The 21208-nt window shown below is 36.9% G+C and overlaps 1 protein-coding gene, 1 long non-coding RNA gene and 1 other non-coding gene across 3 annotated transcripts; 1 reads left to right on the top strand and 2 right to left on the bottom strand.

Moving 5' to 3' along the window:
- Positions 1–5689: 5689 nt before the first annotated feature.
- LOC118480840 lies at positions 5690–5796 on the bottom strand. The gene has a single exon (XR_004863821.1). It is a non-coding gene; the product is annotated as a small nucleolar RNA R71 (small nucleolar RNA).
- A 6274-nt stretch (positions 5797–12070) lies between these two features.
- Positions 12071–15009, top strand: LOC110867949 (inactive LRR receptor-like serine/threonine-protein kinase BIR2). Its single transcript, XM_022117015.2, has 2 exons — positions 12071–12349; positions 14170–15009. Exon 2 carries the CDS (start codon positions 14199–14201, stop codon positions 14865–14867), a length of 669 nt encoding a protein of 222 aa, XP_021972707.1. The 5' UTR covers positions 12071–12349; positions 14170–14198; the 3' UTR covers positions 14868–15009.
- A 1076-nt stretch (positions 15010–16085) lies between these two features.
- On the bottom strand, positions 16086–17511 carry LOC110866278. The gene is made up of 4 exons (XR_002551290.2): positions 17008–17511; positions 16551–16904; positions 16351–16480; positions 16086–16246 (listed from the first exon to the last, which is right to left on the bottom strand). It is a non-coding gene; the product is annotated as an uncharacterized LOC110866278 (long non-coding RNA).
- Positions 17512–21208: the final 3697 nt, after the last annotated feature.

The following is a 21208-nucleotide window of genomic DNA, read 5'->3' as shown; positions in this document are numbered from 1 at the left end:
AGTAGAATATGCATGATTTTGGCAAGATTAGTAAGTAAAGGTTGTTTGTTGATGATTGTAAATTGATTGTGATGATTTTTACAAAAGAAAATGATATGCTTAAAAGCATGGAAACCTCCATTTTTAGGGGAAACTATGGCAAATTTTCTAAAAATATAAACACTTAGAAAAATATGTTTAAACAAATATTTACAAGTGTATTTTAAACCATGGATTTCCTACATAAACTTTGCCACAATTTTTGTTACAAAAATATAAATATTGGAGGTTAGTTTTTATAAATAAATCTGACTAAATATGTATTTAGGAAATATATATTTAGATGACACCATGTGTGTGATTATTTGTATATTTTATGTATTAGTTATATTATTTTAGGACTTGAAATATTATAACTCACAAAATACCAAGAAATTACAATCTAAAATAATACCAAAATTCCAAAGAATAAATATACAAGCTAATACAACAATATTGGAGAACCGAGCCATGAAGTGTAACTTACAAAATATTCCGGAAAATTTATTCACAAAGAGTATTTTGGTAAATAATATTTTGGATATCAAGTAAGTAAAAATATGATCTTTACAAATTACTACAAGAATATATCATATTTTTGACACGAGAAAACTATATTATGTTTGGCAAGTACGAAATATATTTTCTTGAAATTTTTAGAAGATATATTATTTTAATATATGTCTTCTTAAGCAAACATGAAATACAATATTTTTGGGAAAATATACACTTTCTTAAATAAATGTGAAGTATGTCATTTTTGGGGAAAATGAGTTTATATATATATTTTCCAAGTGGACTTGAAAATATATTATTTTTTTGGAATTTATAAGAGAATACAAATATGTTTGCCAAAGAAAAATTATAAATAATTTTTCTAAGTAATATTCCTTGAAGTACATATTTTGGAAATATATATATATATATGATTTTTATTAAGGATACTATTCCAGAAGATTTAATACGAAATTAAGTATAAAGAATACTTAATGACTACAATACAAATACGTATACTTAATACGAAATTAAGTATAAAGAACTTCGGGGGTGAAGTACATGTTATAAATGATTATGATTTCAAAGAATTTACTAGGGATGGCAATGGGTCGGGTTTGGGACGGGTTTAGGTAATCCCAAACCCAAACCCGATTAGATAAGCTTGTCCCAAACCCGTCCCAAAACCCGTCGGGTTTCTAGCGGGTAAATACCCATCGGGTATCGGGTATACCCGCGGGTTTCGGGTAAACCCGTTAATTTAAAAAGATTATTCGTTGAGTATACTCATCTCAAAACCCATTGGGTATCTATCGGGTAACTACTAACCGGTTACATTTTGTATTGTTATTATAAATATATATATATCAAATAACTACAATGTATACGGAATAGAATACCTATATGTGTAAAAAATGGATGTATCATATATATATATATATACGTATTAATAATATAAAAGAAATTATATTGGGTATATAATCGGGTAAGCGGGTACACTTTATTGGGTAATTGGGTCGGGTAAACGGGTATATCACTAAATCCCAAACCCGTCCCAAACCCGCGAAAAAAATAAAAACTATTCCCAAACCCGTCCCAAACCCGATTAACCGACCCCAAACCCGTCCCAAATGTGTCGGGTTTCGGGTTTACCCATCGAGTTCGGGTTTGATTGCCATCCCTAGAATTTACTAATGGAATGAACTGTTAGATCATGTGAAAGGGTAGGCGTTAGCTTGAGACCATTAATCCTTTAGAATGACCGAGGGGCATGAGTGATAGATCTATTTGGGTGTTGCGAGCCCCACCCATGATCCGCGAGTTGGCTCATGTGGTGACTATGTCGTTCCAGCCGGGAGGCCCGGTGCGAAATACGCAAAGGATTGAGCCTTCCTACACTATTCCACACATATTGATGGCCTTGCAAACAATTAATTGATCTGTTCATTTTTCACATATAAACATACTCACAAATATTTCAAGGGATTTTTCACAAACACACACATGAATTCGCTCAACTTTTGTTGATGTTTTCAAATTACATGTATTTCAGGAAATTAAAGGTGGATCTGGCGGGCGTTCGAAGGTTTTTCAAGTGTTATTAAAAATAAAAGTTGTCATCCATGGTTTAAGGTTTGGTTAGGGTGTCCTATCCTGGACCACACACCTCTTCCAAATATTGGTTTTATTTAGAGTCTTTTGAAGAGTCCTTGTGAACTCTTAAAACAATTCGTATGGTTTGTAAAACTTGAAATCAGAGTCTTGTTTAACAATGATGTTTGTGTTGTTTTCAAATCTATTTAATGGATGACGATCTATGGTTTTATCATATAGTGGTTGTTATGATTGAATGGAATGATATTAAGAAGGTCACACCATAATCACGCTTCCGCAATATTCAGGGTGTGACAGGGAGGGGGAGAGTTAGTTTTTTTTATAAGTGGATAAAGTGTAACTATTAACTAATTATCTATAATTTTGTTAAAGATAATGAATTAAAATGTAATATAGATAAGATGATGAAATTGACGGGATTTAATGACATTCTATAGTTATTAAACACTCTGAGATAATAACTAAGTACGTTGGGCTTTAATCACTTGTACACCGATGCATCATCTACTTGTACCTTTCAATCCACGCATCAATACTGATCAATGCAACTATCAAAACGTCGACAACAATGAGTAGGTCGTCACGATACTTTTGGATTTTTAAAAACATTATAGTTTATAAGATATGACAAGAATACGTAAAAAATTATAAGTTTGTTTTGGAAGGAAAAAATGCAACTAATTACCCATAATTATGTTAAAACTTAGGGACTTAAGTGCAATAAGATCGGGGGCTAAAATATAATTATTGTTTAAAAGACCAATTTACCCTCATTTTAGGGGTGTATTTATAAATTAAGAAGGAAAAGGTTCTTATTTTTTTGGTATCTTAAAATGCCCCTCCTCATGTATTATAATATAGTCCTTATTTTGTAATATGCATAAAAACATGTTACACTTTTTTACAACGGAATTTTTATGTAACAATGTAGCTGTCACACTTTTTTGTGTCAGCCGAGAGAGGAGAAATGAGAGATGATGTGTGTAAAATGCAACATATAAATTACATCAAATGAGGCATAAAACTAACCCTTTTTAAGTACTAATGTTGGAAAAAGAGTGTTTTTGTCTTTCTTTTGTATTTTCAGGATGAAATGAGCTCAAATTCACAAAAGAAGCAAAAAGACAGCCAAATCTAACATAAATACAAGAAAATGAACAAAAGTGGATTGCCCGACCCCTCAACAGCATCCTCCCAAGCAGAAAAGAGAAGTCAGAAGACTGAACACGCCCCGTGCTCAGCCAGCACGGGGCCGTGTCCAAGAAGCAGCAGAAAAGACAAACCTATAGAAGCTTCTATTGCCCACCACAGGGCCGTGTCCAGTGAGCACGGGGGCGTGGCGAAAGTACAGCAGGCGCATTAATTGTAATTGCGAATTACAATTAATGAAGAGAGATAGTGTCAGACGGGCACGGGGGCGTGTCCAGCGGACACGGGGCCGTGCCCAGCCTTCTGTTCAGCCTATAAATAGGAGTGCTTGGTTTCATTTCAACTCATCCCTTGGCACACCACCTCTCTCACACTTCATCCACCACCCACCACCACCATAACACCATCATCCACCACCATCATCCATTGTCCATCATAGAGTGTGTGAGTCGTCTCGGGATCCAAAATTGATCGTAAGAGTTGTTGACAATCAAGGCCATGTTTGCCTAAGTCTCTTACATCACTTGGTGAAGACAAGTGTTTAGTATAATACTTTTTATTTTTAATCTTTTGCACTTTTTATTTGGTTTTGTATTAATGACTTTAATAACTAGTTACTTATGTTGAAGGTGATCTTTCCTTATCGTTTGTCCGTGGTGTCTTGGCATTATTTTACTGTCTATATAAAATAAAAGATTTTCACCATTCATATCTCCACGGTCTATATGGAGGTATGTTGGCTACCTGGTTGGGGGTTAAGGGAACGGTTTGGTAAGGGTCTTGCCCTTGTTCAGCGTTTAGAGGTCCTGCAAGGGACCTGGGTCAAATTTAGTAGGATCTCCTTCAATGCCCATAGGTATTGGATGGCGGGGATCCAAACTCTTTGACCCCCCTCATAAGTTAACTACTATTAATACTATAACCCGGCTATTTAGGACTGTATCCCTGCTGACTCAGACTACTTAGTCGAGGGTAACGTCACCGCCAAAAGCGGGGCCTACGATAATTTGCATTAATAACTTAATTCTTTATCTTTCAATAACCCGACCCTTTAGGATTGTATCCTTGCTGACTCAAACTACTGGGTTGAGGGTAACGTCGCCTTCAAAAGAGGGGCCTACGACAATAACTAAGATAATCTCTTAAACAAGTGCAAAAGTGCGAAAATAATCAAAGGTTATACTAATACACGAGTCGGATCCAAGTGATTCATCTTGTCTATCTGTTTTTATTTTTATTTTATTTTTCAGCATTTAGTTAGTTTTTATTTTCTTAGTTAAAAAAAAACCTTTTCTAACTTTTTGATTTGATTAGACGTTGAGGATAAACCGGTACTAAAAGCTCTTGTGTCCTTGGACGACCTCGGTATCTTACCAACACTATACTACGTCCACGATGGGTGCACTTGCCCATATGTGTGTTTAGTGTTAGTAAATATCGTGTTTTATAAATTTAAAACTTGGCTAAAAGTGTAAAAAGGGGCTTAAATATACATCTAAATTATATTACACTTCGCACACATCAAGTTTTTGGCGCCGTTGCCGGGGACACAAGGATTTTTAGAAAGTTAGGAATCAACGGCCTAATCATATTTTTATTTTTCTTTTTAATTTTTTAGGATTTTCTTAGTTTTTCAGCTTCTACAGAGCTCAGCACGGGCCGTGCCTGGTCGGACACGGGCCGTGCCCAACATCGTTACTTGCAGTTTTTAGTTTTCCAAGTTACAGAAGGCTGAACACGGGGCCGTGTCGGTGTAACACGGGGTCGTGTCCAACTTTCCAGTAACTGGGATCTGGAAAACAATCACTGTAACTCCGACCACGGGCCGTGTTCGCTGAGCACGGGGCCGTGGTGAACCTTCTGACCAACATTCTTTTCTGTTTTTATTGCAGGACTTGGAACCAGGGGCCATCCTATGTAGTGTATGAGCTCCAGTTCTAATAAGGACATAAAAGAACCTTTAGAAGAACCCGAACGCTTTCTTAGAAAAAGACTAAAAGCTAAAAACCAAGAGAAAGTTTCGGGGAATCCACCTATGGCGGACCAACGTACCCTCATGGATTATCTACGACCCACCATAGGTAACCTAGGCGCCGCTATCAATGCACCGAATGTTGAAGCCAATAACTTCGAACTTCGGCGGCATTTGATACAAATGCTCCAAAACTCCACAACCTTCCATGGGCTTGCGGACGAGGATCCCCATCTACATATTACTAATTTCTTAGAAATATGTGATACCTTTCGGATTAATGGAGCATCAAATGACGCCATCCGCCTCCGAATGTTTCCTTTTTCACTAAAAGACCGAGCGAAAGCTTGGCTCAACGCCCTCCCAGCTGGATCGGTAAACACCTGGGATGAACTAGCCCAAAAATTTCTATATAAGTATTTCCCTCCCGCTAAAACGGCTAAATTAATGACTGAAATTAATACATATTCACAAGAGGACGGGGAATCCTTATATGAAACTTGGGAAAGGTTCAAGGAACTATTACGCAAGTGTCCACATCATGGCCTTGCGATATGGCAACAAGTATCCACTTTCTATAATGAATTGTTGCCACACACAAGGCAGACACTTGACTCTAGCTCCGGGGGACTTTTAGGTAATCGCCGCCCGCATGAAATATATAACCAAATTGAGGAAATTGCTCAAACCAATTTTCAGTGGCACACTCCCCGAGGCAATAAATCTATTGCCCCGGGCGCCCATAAGGTTGATGAAAGCACTTCTTTCCAAGCCCAAATCGAGGCCCTTTCTTAAAAAATAAAAAAAAATTAGAAATGACAAAAACAGTCTCGGTTATGGCTTGTGAAGGGTGTGGTGGGCCACATGAAAATTGGAGTTGTATGAAAGAAACGGAAGATCAACAAGAGTCGGTAAGCTACATTGATAATAGACCTAGGCCGTCGGGTCCTCCAACGGGCACCTACAACCAAGGATGGCGAAGCCACCCAAACCTTGGTTGGAGAGAGCCTGGAAATAGTAGTAACCATCAAACCCAATGAACAAACTTTCAACAACCAAGAAATGAGTCACAAAATTTCACTCAACAACAAGGTGGACGAGAAAGGCTTGAAGATACTGTATCTCGCCTCATCTCCGACACTGAAAAGAAAAACTCGGAAAGGTTTCTACAATTAGAATCAAATTTTAGAAATCAACAAGCTAGTATTCAAAACATAGAAAAACAATTAAATCAACTAGCTCAAAATTTTTCCGAGAGACCACAAGGTGCATTACCAAGCAATACCGAAACAAACCCAAAAGCGCAAGTTCATCTCATCACGTTACGAAACCGCACCGTGGGGCCTGCGAAGGCGCCACCGCCGACAGAAGAAACTGTACCCCCGCCTCTGCAGGAAAAGAACTCCCCTCCGTCATCAGAGCCTGCCAAGGCTCCTCGAGTTCCGTACCTCGGTAGGTTAATTCGTCAAAAGACCAATGAGCAATTCGCAAAATTCGAAAGTCTGTTAAAACAATTGCATGTCAATATTCCTTTTATTGATGTCCTAACCCAAATGCCCAAATACTCTAAGTTCATGAGGGACTTCCTCACTCATAAAAAGAAAATTGAAACTTTGCAATTAGTTAACTTAGGCGAAGAATGCTCTGCTCTCATACTCAACAAACTTCCCCAAAAGAAAATCCATCCCGGAAGCTTCACGATTCCCTGCTCAATCGGGGATTCCCCCATTCGTAATGCACTAGCCGATCTTGGGGCTAGCATTAACCTCATGCCCTCATCTATGTTTAAAAGACTCGGACTAGGAACAACGAGTCCTACAAAAATGAGCATACAACTTGCTGATCGATCCGTCAAATTCCCGCAAGGTGTCATCGAAAATGTCCTGGTAAAGGTAAGCAAATTCGTCTATCCGGCCGACTTTGTCATACTCGATATGGAGGAAGACACCGAGGTCCCCCTCATACTAGGGAGACCATTTCTTGCCACCGCACAAGCAGTGGTAGATATGAATGATGGAACGCTCACCTTGAGGTACGGGGATGATGAAGTAAAATTCGGAGTTGGGAAGAGAATAGAAGACAACGACCCGGTCATCTACATGAAGGTTATTGATTCGAGTTTGGATGCGGCTCTCCGACGGTGTAACATGGGATGCCAAACATCCCACTCAGAAAATATATAACCTCACATTGGGTCTAGCCAAGGACCCTTATAAACGTGGCGCACCACAGAGGCATTCCGCGGAACTATCCTTAGTTAGTTTAATCTTTTAGTTTTAATTTTGCAGGAATAAAACACACTCATGGTGGTAAAGGATGAAAAGGGGAACGAGAAAAATGGCCCCATGCACAAGAACAAAGCAACCCGACATGAATTTCTCCATTACAGAAGGTTCAACACGGGCCGTGTCCAACCAACACGGCCCCGTGCTGAACCCCCTGCAGAAAAAAAGCCCAGTTCAGGTAACTAGACACGGGCCGTGTTCACCAGACACGCCCCCGTGTCCAGGCTTCTGTTTTTTTTCTTTAATTTTTGTTACTGGCACCTGAACACGGGGCCGTGTCCAGACTGCCAGTAACATAAATCTTTGCTTTTTAACACCACATTACACATCCAATCAACCTAAAAATTTATTTTTGGGACACATTGAGGACAATGTGTAATTTAAGTGTGGGGGGAAGCTAAAACCTTGAAATTTTGCAAGTCCTATTAACAAGCCTTACACAAAACTCTATTGGAACCGCTAAACACCCCAAATTTTTTCAAAAATTTTCATTTTTTTTACTTGTCTAAAGTTTAAGTTTGGAATCCTAGGATTAAAAAGGTTATATTTTTACAAATTTACAACCGATAGCGTCGTGATAACAAGAGCCAACATAAGAAAATTATGAAACGACATGACAAGCTTAGTTAAAAATTTGATTATATATACTTGATCACATAAAAAACCCATCCCCACAAAAGTGAGTTTTGAGCCTTTATTGAGCATACAAATTTACATCTTTAAGACTAAATGCTCATTTTTCGTTTCTTGTGTGAATAGCCGCTTGGTTCTTACGACTCTAGAACTTGCCACGACGATTCATTCCCGGTCCTTACCAACTTAAACCCAAGTAAGTAAATGATGGAGGCATTAGGACTAACCATTTTTTTTCTATACCATTATTTTTCAATTTTTTTTACCACCTACCCCAAATCCCCATAGTTAACCCCTTTGAGCCTAAACCTTTCATTTCTTTACCCTAAAACCCTGTTTACCCACAAAAAACCCTTTTTATTTTCACCCTTTATTTTAGTAACAAGCTCGGTTTTTCGTGTGACAAAAAAAAAAACAAAAAAAATAAAAAAAAAATTATGATGAAGTTAGAAATAAACAAACAAATCTATTAAAACAAAAAGCTTGTTTGGAGAAATACTTCAAAATAAAAAGTCAATAAAACAAAGTGTTTCACGAAAACCGACGTTTTTTACGCTTTTCGTCCTTTTACTAACCACTAACCCAACTACCCACCTTTAGCCCAAGCCTAACCCTTCACCCAAAAAGCCCTCTTGATATTTACAAAGGTATAAAGTTAAAAAGGAGGAGGATTGATTGCTTGGCAAGCTTATGGTAGGAATAAGTTCCATGCCGCTCTCGAGTGATTCACCTTCGGCCGAGTGTTGAGTGATTCCCCGTGAGGTATGTGAACTTGTATATAAATGAAATTTTAAAAAGGCATGCTATGCCCAAATAAGTAATTTCTCTTATGAAACGTTCTAAATAAATCATAACGAATAGGATTGTAAATGAATAAAAATAAAACCAAAAAGATCTTGGATTCCCGACACTCTATGACAAGTCAAAAACCTTCTCTTCTACCCATTCCATTTGGGAGTGTAAGCCACATATTAAAGAGTTTTGCTTGAGGACAAGCAAAAATTCAAGTGTGGGGGTATTTGATGTGTGTAAAATGCAACATATAAATTACATCAAATGAGGCATAAAACTAACCCTTTTTAAGTACTAATGTTGGAAAAAGAGTGTTTTTGTCTTTCTTTTGTATTTTCAGGATGAAATGAGCTCAAATTCACAAAAGAAGCAAAAAGACAGCCAAATCTAACATAAATACAAGAAAAGGAACAAAAGTGGATTGCCCGACCCCTCAACAGCATCCTCCCAAGCAGAAAAGAGAAGTCAGAAGACTGAACACGCCCCGTGCTCAGCCAGCACGTGGCCGTGCCCAAGAAGCAGCAGAAAAGACAAACCTATAGAAGCTTCTATTGCCCACCACGGGGCCGTGTCCAGTGAGCACGGGGGCGTGGCGAAAGTACAGCAGGCGCATTAATTGTAATTGCGAATTACAATTAATGAAGAGAGATTAATTTAGTAGGGTCTTGCCCTTGTTCAGCGTTTAGAGGTCCTGCAAGGGACCTGGGTCAAATTTAGTAGGATCTCCTTCAATGCCCATAGGTATTGGATGGCGGGGATCCAAACTCTTTGACCCCCTCATAAGTTAACTACTATTAATACTATAACCCGGCTATTTAGGACTGTATCCCTGCTGACTCAGACTACTTAGTCGAGGGTAACGTCACCGCCAAAAGCGGGGCCTACCATAATTTGCATTAATAACTTAATTCTTTATCTTTCAATAATCCGACCCTTTAGGATTGTATCCTTGCTGACTCAAACTACTGGGTTGAGGGTAACGTCGCCTTCAAAAGAGGGGCCTACTACAATAACTAAGATAATCTCTTAAACAAGTGCAAAAGTGCGAAAATAATCAAAGGTTATACTAATACACGAGTCGGATCCAAGTGATTCATTTTGTCTATCTGTTTTTATTTTTATTTTATTTTTCAGCATTTAGTTAGTTTTTATTTTCTTAGTTTAAAAAAAAAACCTTTTCTAACTTTTTGATTTAGTTAGACGTTGAGGATAAACCGGTACTAAAAGCTCTTGTGTCCTTGGACGACCTCGGTATCTTACCAACACTATACTACGTCCACGATGGGTGCACTTGCCCATATGTGTGTTTAGTGTTAGTAAATATCGTGTTTTATAAATTTAAAACTTGGCTAAAAGTGTAAAAAGGGCTTAAATATACATCTAATTTATATTACACTTCGCACACATCAAGAGATAAAAGTGTAAAGTTGTTACACTTTTTGTCAAACTGTAACATTCTCTGAAAAATAATTTTTTGTACTTTTTTAATAGCAACCATTGATAACATTAGATTGATGGTGGAGATGAAGTTTTCTGAGTTTTTTTTTTTTAACTCAGATGGGTTTTCGATTTATTCTTTCCTTGTATTTATATAGGTTGAGTTACAGTACAAAGGATTTAAAAATAAGAAGTGTAAGAAGCCACTAGAGAGTGACAAGTGTCCTAGGAGGAATAAAATAGGAAGGGTAATTTTGTCCACAAGAGAAAGAAGAATATGCACATGTAAGTCACATGTTATTTCTCCCCAAATTTTTAAACGTTCGTAACTTTTTTATACATCATTTGTTTAAAAAAAATCATACCATAAAATCAAGAGTCTTTTTATCTTTAATATAAGTACCATATTGTTATATTTTTCAAAAAAAATAAAAAAGAAAATCGGAAACCCAGTTACGTTACACAATGGATATGACGTAAAACACAATGGAAAATAGATAAATAAAACACAATCAATAACAACAGATAAAGGCACAATGAACAACAGACTAAAACACAATGACCATAACGTATAACACAGTGGCCATAATGTCTAACACAATAAGTATCAAACTAAATAAAAACACAATTGATGGCAACAGTTAAAGATACAATGGAGAGCATATTGAAACACAACATACAACAAACTAAAACACAATAAACAACAAACTAAAACACAAAGAACAAGAGATTAACACACAATGAACAACATATTAAAACACAGTGAATAACATATTAAACACAATGACCACAACTAATAACACAATATATAGAAAAACCAGATATAACACCATCTTCATCATGTCATATATTGTGTTATAAGTTATTATAAAAACGCAATAGGTAGAATCCAAATTAACAATGTGTTATAGATTTTGATAATAACACAATATATAGAAACCCTAGTAAAACGTAATGACCTAAACCGAGTTAAAAAACACAATGATCAGGACCTTAACCAGAATGCAAAAAAAACCTAATAAAAATGAAAATTTTATTTTATTTTTATATGACAATATGATACTCATATTAAAGATAAAAAACAATCGTTATTATCGTGAATTTCTTTTTTTTTAAAGTCGTACGAAAAAGTTATTGACGTTTTAAATTGATGGGAGAATTGACATATGCTTTGCATGTGGAGAGAATAAGTACATAAATGTAGGATTCCCTTTATGCCCTTCCATTATTTTCTTTTCTTTAAAATTAATCTCAACCCTCAAATTCTAAGATCAATGGACTAGAGTTCTTCTTACACTTCTTATTTATAATCGATAGGGGAAGGTTCAATTAAAAACCACTAGTTAGAGTGAAAACCCGAAAACTAACAAAAAAAGACTAAAAACATACCAATTTTTTTACCAATTTTCGCTACTTTTTATATATATAAAAAAACTTCTTTAAAAACAACAAAAAATTGTACTGCACATGTGCATTATATGTGTACTACACATGTGTATTATTACACATGTGCACTACAATTTTTTTTTAATTTTTTTTGTAAAAAACTATTTTTTTACATATAAAAAACAATTTTTAATAAAAAATGTAAAAAAAAATAAATTTTGATATGTTTTTTATGTTTTTTTTTTCAAGTTCTCACGATTAAAAGGAGTTTTCACTTTATCCTTCCCCATAATCGATATTTATATATAGAGATTATATCTTTTCATGAAATGGTCTTCAGAAATCACTTTCAGTGGAGTCCAAATTCCACAAAAAGAAATAATATTTTCTCCCCAAAGTCAGGTCATTTCACAGGGTTGAAGTTTCTACTGAAATCTTAGCTTTGGATGAAGTCGTCGGTTGAAGCTTCAACGGAAATCGCTTCTTTGACCATTCCATTTTCTGTTATAAATATTAATATTACTTCATCAAAGTTCACTCCAGCAGCAAGTTCTTCAATCTCCCAATTGTAAGTTCTTCATATACATAATTCTTTTGTGTTCTATTAGTATTTCAATTCCATAAAATATTATAAATTATCTGTCTTGATGTTGGAATTTCTGATTTTCCCATTGGTTGATGCTTAATTCTGTGTAAATTTTGTTATTCTATAAGACCACCCGTAGTGTGGTGAAACATTCCGGTGTGATCTTCCTCAAACACGCCTGATAATGGCGCCGTCCCACCGCCGCCCCATCACCGCCCCGCGTGATTCGGTGTTATGTTGCGGAAAACCCCCCCTCCAGCGTTGTTTAAAACACGCTCAAATGGGTTTGGGGTGACCAATCAGATGTATCCCACTATTTCTTGACCAATCCCCTTTTTTGTTAGTTTTTTGTTTTATTTAATTCTTTATGCCCCCTTTTTAACATAATACACACATCCTCACCACACCCATTTTAGAAAAAAGCGTCCAATAATACCCCTAACTGACTAGACTGCCACATGGCGAAAAACGCCCAAGGGTGAGGGCATTATTCACCCTTACCACTACGTACAGTGTAATATTGATGCCAAAGATCTTTAAATAGGGTTTTACAATATCGAGACTTCATAAATGAATTTCATGAATTGAAGTTATATGTGTACGGAGTAACGAGTTATTATTGATAATCTGATTCAATGGTATTTTTAAGCTCTTATAGGAGCGGAGCTGTATTTCTTAAACTTGTACTCGGCTTCAAAGTATTTATTAAATAATTTATATTTATATTTATATATAATTATACAACAAGGGGAGGGTTCAAGCGAAAACTTTCTTTTACTGTGAAAACTCGAAAACTAATTTAAAAAACCTATAAAGCATACCAAATTTTTTCTTTTTTTTTACAATTTTTTTAATAAATTTTTGCTATTTTTTATATATAAAAAAACTTTTTTTTCAAAAAAAAAATTGTAGTGCACATGTGCAATAATGCACATGTGTAGTACACGCTTTTTTTTTTGGAAAAAAAAGTTTTTTTATATATAAAAAGTAGTGAAAATTTGTTAAAAAAATGGCATGTTTTTTAGACTTTTTAGTTAGTTTTCAAATTTTCGTTTTAATTAGTGGTTTTTAATTGAACCTCCTCTATACAACAAAATATATATCATTGTTTTATCATAATTTTATATATAATAATTTTTCATTATACAAATATAGATTTAATGTATTAAATAAAAACTATATAAATAATATACTCATTAGGCTCGCAATCCAGCTCGAGCTCAATAAATGAAGCTCGGGTTTGGTTCACTTAAAAGTGATCATGTATTGAATGTGTCTTATCTATGTATGATTGGTTGGTCTACAACTACTCATGACCTAGTGGTCTAGTGGTATGATATTTACCCCCTGTAAAAGTGGTGTTGTTTCAAATCCTCTTCTCTAGAAGTGCAATGTTAGGTGATTTTTAACTATAAAAATAAAAAAAAATGCTAATAAAAGAAAACAATTGGTGTACAACTATTTAACAAAATATTCTCTTAAAATATAGCTTTTTATATTTTACACAAAGGTTATTTATACATTAAACTGTATATTGAGGATATTTATATATAAATATTTGTTATGTGATGACAGAAAGCTACCATATATATAAAAAAATATTATATAACTACCTTGCCCATCCTCGGGTACATGATGGTTGCGCTTTCGCTTTTCGGCTCGCACCTCGGCTTCCGGGAGATATCGCCTCAGTGCGCCTCGTGCTTTTTTAAACATTTTTCAGCTCCCTAGTTCTAACATCTGCAATTTCTCATCCTCTTTCATCATTGTGTGTTCATTTTTATCAATTTTGTTCTTTGCAGGTTCTATAAATCTTTAATCTTGTTGTCCAATGGCACCGTGCAACAAACCTGTAATCGTTACATTTATATTGATGGTAATATGTTTCACATTGAGCAACGGTGCTAACACCGATATCAGTTGCCTGAAAGCCTTTAAAGATTCAATGGAAGACCCCGAAAACGTCTTTGCTACATGGGATTTTAGTAACAATATCACAGGGAACATTTGCAGATTTATGGGCGTCGAATGCTGGCATCCTGACGAGGACAGGGTCTTAAATATCAACCTCTCCAACACAGGACTCAAGGGTGAGTTACCCCTGGGACTTGCAAGTTGTACCTCGATGACGGGATTAGACCTTTCGGGAAACCGCTTATTTGGGAATCTTCCATACAACATATCCGAGATGTTACCTTATTTAACATCTCTTGATCTATCCTCAAACAATTTCTCGGGACAAATTCCTCGGAACCTTGCCAACTGTTCGTTCCTTAATGTCCTCAAACTTGCTAACAATCGGTTTTCGGGTCAAATTCCTGTAGAATTAGGGATGCTTGTTCGTATTAAGGAGTTTAACGTTGCAAACAATAGCTTATATGGACAGGTTCCAGTTTTTAAAAATGTTAACGTATCAGCAGCGAGTTATGCAGGTAACCCGGGGTTATGCGGGGGTCCTTTGCCTCGTTGTCAAGGACCCGTCAACAAAACCGGGATGTAAACTGGTTTTTATTGGTTCAAGATATATAGTATCGTTATCGAAGATTGTCTTTAAGAACTTATGTTGTTGAGTCGAGATGTATGATGTTAATTGAAGCTGTATTTTATGTAACGAAAAGTTATATCTTACCCTAATTATTAAACTTAGGGGCTGTTTGACAACTTCTGAATGGTTAAGTGCTGAACCAGTAAGTGCTGAACTAGCAAGAGGTCTGAACCATTAAGAGCTAGTATAATGCTTATCCGCTTAGAGGCAAATGTCTGACCAATTCAGATTAGAGGTCTTAACCATTCAAACTCAGTATAATACTTAACCATTCAGAGGCAAATGTCGGAACCATTCAGACATCTGCTCACGAAACAAACAGTCTGAACCATTAAGTGCTGAACCAGTAAGAGGTCTGAACCATTAAGAGTCCCATTAAAAGGTAAACAAACAGCCACTTAGTCTTTTAAAAAACCCTCTTTTATTTGTATTATTTTTAGGATAATCTTAAAGAGTGATTCCGCAACATGTTCTCGTTTGTGTCAAACCGTCAAGTGTCAACTCTTCGACGTGGATAACCGAGTCACGAGGTAAAGTTTATAAGTATATGAGAGAAAATGTTATTGTCCATGTGTATATTTGAGGGACATTGTTCACGCTATATAATTTTTTTAATATTATTTTGAAAGTGGTTATGAGTGAAGGAGAGAGAAAATGTAATGATAAAGGTATAAGACTATCTACATCAAGGATGTTTGTAGGTGATATGGAGGGTGTTCATTCCTATGTGGAGGGCATTTGTGAGAGGGATGGATTAGTGGGTGTTGTAGAGGATGACATGGAGGGTGTTCATTCTTCACAATTCTTGGGGAAGAATGGTGAAGAATGGCCTAATGGTGGGCCCTTTCTTTTTTTTTATAAGGTTGTTTGTGGGAAGAATATATATGTTATTGTTGTGGGTAAAAAGTGTTTGTGGTAAGAATAAGTGAAAAGCTGATGTGGCATGCTGATTAGGCTGTTTGTAGAAAGGATAGCCTTTTACTGATGCGGATAGTCTAAAAAATAGAGTTAAATGCTTGGTTGGTCCCTGTGGTTTGCAAAAATTTCACTCTTTGTCCTAGTGGTTTACTAATTACACGCGTGGTCCCAAAACTTGTCAAAAATGAACTCGGTTGGTCCCCAGCCCTAAGTTCAGTTAAATTTCTCAGTTAATTATGTGTGAAATGACTATATTACCATTGAACAATTAAAAGAAATAAAAAAATATATAAAGCCCACTGATCATCATCATCTTCAACCTCTCCCTCAAAAATCTCAAACACCACCACCTCCTTCACCATCACAACCCACCACAACCTGCAACTACCTCCACCATAATTAACAAGATTTACACACTGCAAAAAGAAAAAAAAAAGGTTGAATAATAATACCGTCAATCGCGGTTAAGTACGGTGAAATGTAACAACTTTTGAATAGTGAGCAGGTTTAAAATACTTACAACTAAAATGGCGGCATGGAAGAAGTATGGCTGCTGTTGGTGACTCAAAGCATACTTTACATACATGAGAATTTGCATCTCCATTTCTAACATAATTAACCTCCTTTTCCTTCATCTCTTGCATTCGAGCCTGACCATATTGTAACTATGAGAATAAAGCATGTAAAATTACTTCAAAGTCATTTATAGCCAATGTAAACCTTCAAACGAGCAACAAGGGGCTCTTCTTTAGTCACATTCTGTGTTGTTTGTGAAACATTCAAGATGTTGCTCTCTTTAACCACAAAATTATTTCAATCACCGTTTTCTACTTTTAGGTGATTCACATTTTCAGATTTCTCAGTATGATTCACATTTTCATTACTGTTTGATTCAGGAACAGTTACAGAAGTAACAGAACCCTTTGCTTCTTTCTTCAGCTGAGCAAAAAGAACCCACATGTTTGCCAAATCATTTTCCAAAAGACACTTCCTTTTTCTTCGACTCCTCAAATTTCTTTCGGTATTCCTCTTCTATTAGTTCCTTATCCGACAAGGCAAACCTAATGTTTCTACCTGTGAAACGATCAAATATCAACAAAATCTAATATATAAATCATCAAAACAACAAAAAACACTAATTTTTTTTTAACAAAGCAAAAACAAACAGGATCTATACCTTTGGCATGAGAGGAGCCACATCCCAGCCCAAACGCTGTCGTTTTCTCGACCTGAGATCCAGCTGACTCATCAGAAACTCGGTAACACGTTCCATCTCCATAACCGGAAGCGATTTCACCGAACAAGCTTGACGATTGATCTATAGAAGTTGTTTATGTTTTCTGAATGGAGATTTTGAAACCCTAATTTTATGATAATGTAGATCTGTGAATGACGAAACCTTAATATTGACCAACCAGAATAACTTCTCGATGGATCTCTGATCGCAGGGTCTCCAACCATCTTCGAATTTGCGTTCACGAGTAAACCCTAAAGTCGATTTTGAGTTCGCCCTTGCTCCGATGACCCCCTGATTGGGCCAACACGACAAAATCGAGTAAATGGGGGTGGCTGGTGGTGGATCCTGACGGGGGTGGCAAACAGGTGGTGGTAGTCGGCGCATGTGGTGGTGGCCGGTGGGTTTAGTTAGAGAGAGAGTTGAGAAAGTTGAAGAGAGAGTAGGTGTTTGGGTTAGACCATGTGTAGTGGTAGAAGGTTATAATGCCCCCACCATGGGGCATTATCCGACACGTGGCGTCCTAGTCAGCAAGGGGGCATTATAGCAAAAGTGGTGTAGTGGGGCATTATGCCAATAACCCCCATATTATTTTTAATGAAAAAAAAAAAAAAACAAGCACACATGGGGGGCATTCAGCATTGTGTCAGCCATGTGGATATACCTGATTGGTGGATAGCATTTGTTCCAACATAAACTGGGCGTTTTCATTATAACGCGCACAACCATTTTTTCAAAATATAACGCCTTAAAACGCCCCCTGTAATGGGGGGTTGGGCGTTTTCGGGCGTTTTCAGGCAATTTTTTTTAAAAAAAACGCCCCACTACGGGCGGTCTTAGAGGTGGTGATGATGATGATCAGTGGGCTTTACATATTTTTTTTATTTCTTTTAATTGTTTAAGGGTAATATAGTCATTTCATACATAATTAACTGAGAAATTTAATTGATGTTAGGGCTGGGGACCAACCGAGTTCATTTTTGACAAGTTTTGGGACCACGCTTGTAATTAGTAAACCACTAGGACCAAGAGTGAAATTTTTGCAAACCACAGGGACCAACCGAGCATTTAACTCTAAAAAATATTATTTAATTAAAAGGAAAAATTGTAGTTATTTTTAGTATAATTATAGGGTAAAAATGATGAAAGGGATGCGGATGCTCTTAGAGCATTCCCATCAATTCCACCATATTTTCACCCTAAATTACACTAAAAAACACTATATTTTCTCTCTCCTTTTCAATTAAATCATATTTTTTTATACCTTTATCATTACCTTTTCTCTCTCCTTCACTCACAACCACTTTCAAAATATATTAAAAAATTATAGGGGGTGAACAGTGTCCCCCCAAGTATACAGATGAACAGTAACATTTTCTCTCTCCTCCACTCACAACCACTTTTTATACTTCTTATATTTTAAAAACACCACACATACAATTTGATTATTTGGATGTGAATGCTCTTATTACTTCAATTTTTGGCCCAAAACTCCAATTTAGAGCATCCACAATAGCTCATTTATAAGGATTGTTTTTTTGCTCATTTTTACAACTCACTCATTCTTTCTTATAGTGTGAATCATTTTTGCAAATTGATTTTAGCTTTCATATTTGTGGAAGAACGGGTGATGTTGTCAGGTGGTGGGGTCAAAGGGTGGGGGGTTGGGTGATAAGTTAAAAAAATAATGGTAAAAGGTGATGATGATGTGATAATGTTTTTGGGTTTTCTTATCGGATGAGTTTTTTGTGTTTTTGAGTTCGGTCCAAAATTCCAATTAAATACTTTAGAGTATGGACAGTTTGGTAAAAAAACTCATAGTCTGGAAGGAGCACCATTCGGGTTCACCTTGGTGTGTTGTAGTCAGTATTGCCATGGGGTATGGGGCTTGGGTTGGGGCGTGGGTTGGCTAAAAACGCCCAAGCCACCACCCTGGGGGCTTGGGTTGGGCGTGTGTTTTGGGCGTGGCCCCCATTGGCGTGGGTTTGAAGCCGAGCGTGGGGCGGGCTAGTAGGTGACATGGCAGGCTTTCAATGGCCAAACCAAACTCATGCCCCCCAACCCAAGCCCCACCATACCCCATGGGCGTGGGTTTGAGTGGTGGGGGGACTCTTATTCCACGTATCAACCAATGCTCCAACTCAAACCTCAACCCAAGCCCCACCATACCCCATGGTCTAATCATCCCACATGTGAAGTAGGTAAAATAATATTCAAAATTTGCACATGTGACTATGCATTGTATTTATTTTGTTGTTATCTCAGATAGTCTTTTCAGAAATATTGAGGTGTGCTAACATGCATCGCTACATGTCACCATATCATTGGTCCATGATTTCATTTTTTTTTTGTTACGCATCAATTATTAAACAATTACTTACCATCTCCATATGGAATCACATAGCTAAAGACCCAGCTTTTGTGACCCACTATTTTTCCGGCCACCACACTTCTTTCTCCCACGAACCAAAACAATATTTTTTCAAGCCACCACACCTTTTTTTTTTCACATCTTCCATACCCTAATTACCTAATACGTACCCTACAAAATGCCTGACACCCAACCAATTGTTCAAACCGTGAATGTTAATGGATTAATAACCACTATCACCATGGTCAATCTTCCAAGCACGTTAACACTCACCTCCGGGTTGGAAGATTCAAATCGAGGCTTTTTCGTGGACTTCGATTGTACAAGTTCGTTGATGGTTCACATCTAGCTCCACCTCGCATTGTCGGCACCGATGGCACTACCACTACACACAAAGACTTCGATGCATGGGTTCGATAAGATCGTTTTCTTCAGAGCCGTCTCCGAGAATGTTAAAAAACTTTTGGGCCTCGTGCGAAATAAAAAAAATTGGGCCCCCTCCCTATAATTGGTATTGATCGAATCTTGGTTTTGTTTAGTGTGATACAATACGAGTACTCAATATAAATAATAAACATTATGCCCAACAGGTTTTTATAAGCACAACTAGGGGTGCAAACGGAGCGGCTCGCGAGCTACTCGAGATCGGCTCGAGAAAAAGCTCGAAACGAGCCGAGCCTTATCGAGCTCGAGCCAAGCTTGAGCCTAAAATAAAGCTCGTTTGTTTATCGAGCCCGAGCACGAGCCTCAATTGTGAAGCCTGTTAGGCTCGTCGAGCCTTATCGAGCCTTAGTGTAAACAAGCCGAGTCGAGCCAAGCTTATTTAAACTTGTTTACAAGCCGACCTCGAACCTAAAAATAAGCTTATTTAGTAAACGAGCCCGAGCTTCACTTATCAAGCTCGCGAGCCTAAAAAGTACTATATTATTTATATTATTTTTATTTAATATATTAATTTATAGATAATAAACGAGCCGAGTTCGAGCTTGAGAAAATACCAACGAGCTGAGCTCGAGCCCGAGCTCTCATAAGTTAATCGAGCTCGAGCTCGAGCCTGGTCAAGCTCGGGCTCAGCTCGGCTTGTTTGCACTCACACAATTAATAAAATGTAATTAACTGCAGTAGTAATAAACATTATGCCTCTATATGATTTTATTTTATGTCAGGACTCAGGTGCACTTAAAAATACTGATTGACATTGCATCATTTCTTTAAGCTAAAAACGACAAAAAAAAAAAATTTGTTGTAAAGGGAATGCAGGGATCGAACCTACACCAATCCTGTATTTGTCTAAATGATGAATCAGTAGAGTATAGACCAATAGCCAATCTTTTAATTATTTTCAGAAATAAAACATTTTAGCATTTAAATTCTGGAAAGCTGAAAACAAATACAAAAACGCAAGATGATGGTATCGAACAAGTGACCTCAACGATAAAACTAGATACGCTTACCAACTGAGCTATAGCAGAAGATGATAAAGGTAATTTATATCATGTATAATATATTAACACTTAATAAAAACTTTTCGGGCCCTTTATAAGTTTGGGCCTCGGGCCGTTGCCCGGCTTGGCCGGCCCAATAGCCGGCTCTGGTTTTCTTTTCGGAGCCATAGTTGACAGTCTCTCTCCTTCTATCATCCCTTTCATCACAAGTGCTTCGTCTACTCATCTCATGAGGCTTGGAAAATCCTATCCCACACTTTTGCTTCTCCATCTCGGGGTCACATTAAACAACTTTAATATCAAATAAAACAATGCACTAAATCACCAA

This window comes from Helianthus annuus, chromosome 7 (assembly GCF_002127325.2).
Source record: "Helianthus annuus cultivar XRQ/B chromosome 7, HanXRQr2.0-SUNRISE, whole genome shotgun sequence".
In the NCBI taxonomy this organism is placed as follows: domain Eukaryota; kingdom Viridiplantae; phylum Streptophyta; class Magnoliopsida; order Asterales; family Asteraceae; genus Helianthus; species Helianthus annuus.
The sequence above is the reverse complement of the archived record's forward strand: the minus strand, read 5'-3'. Positions and strand labels throughout refer to the sequence as shown.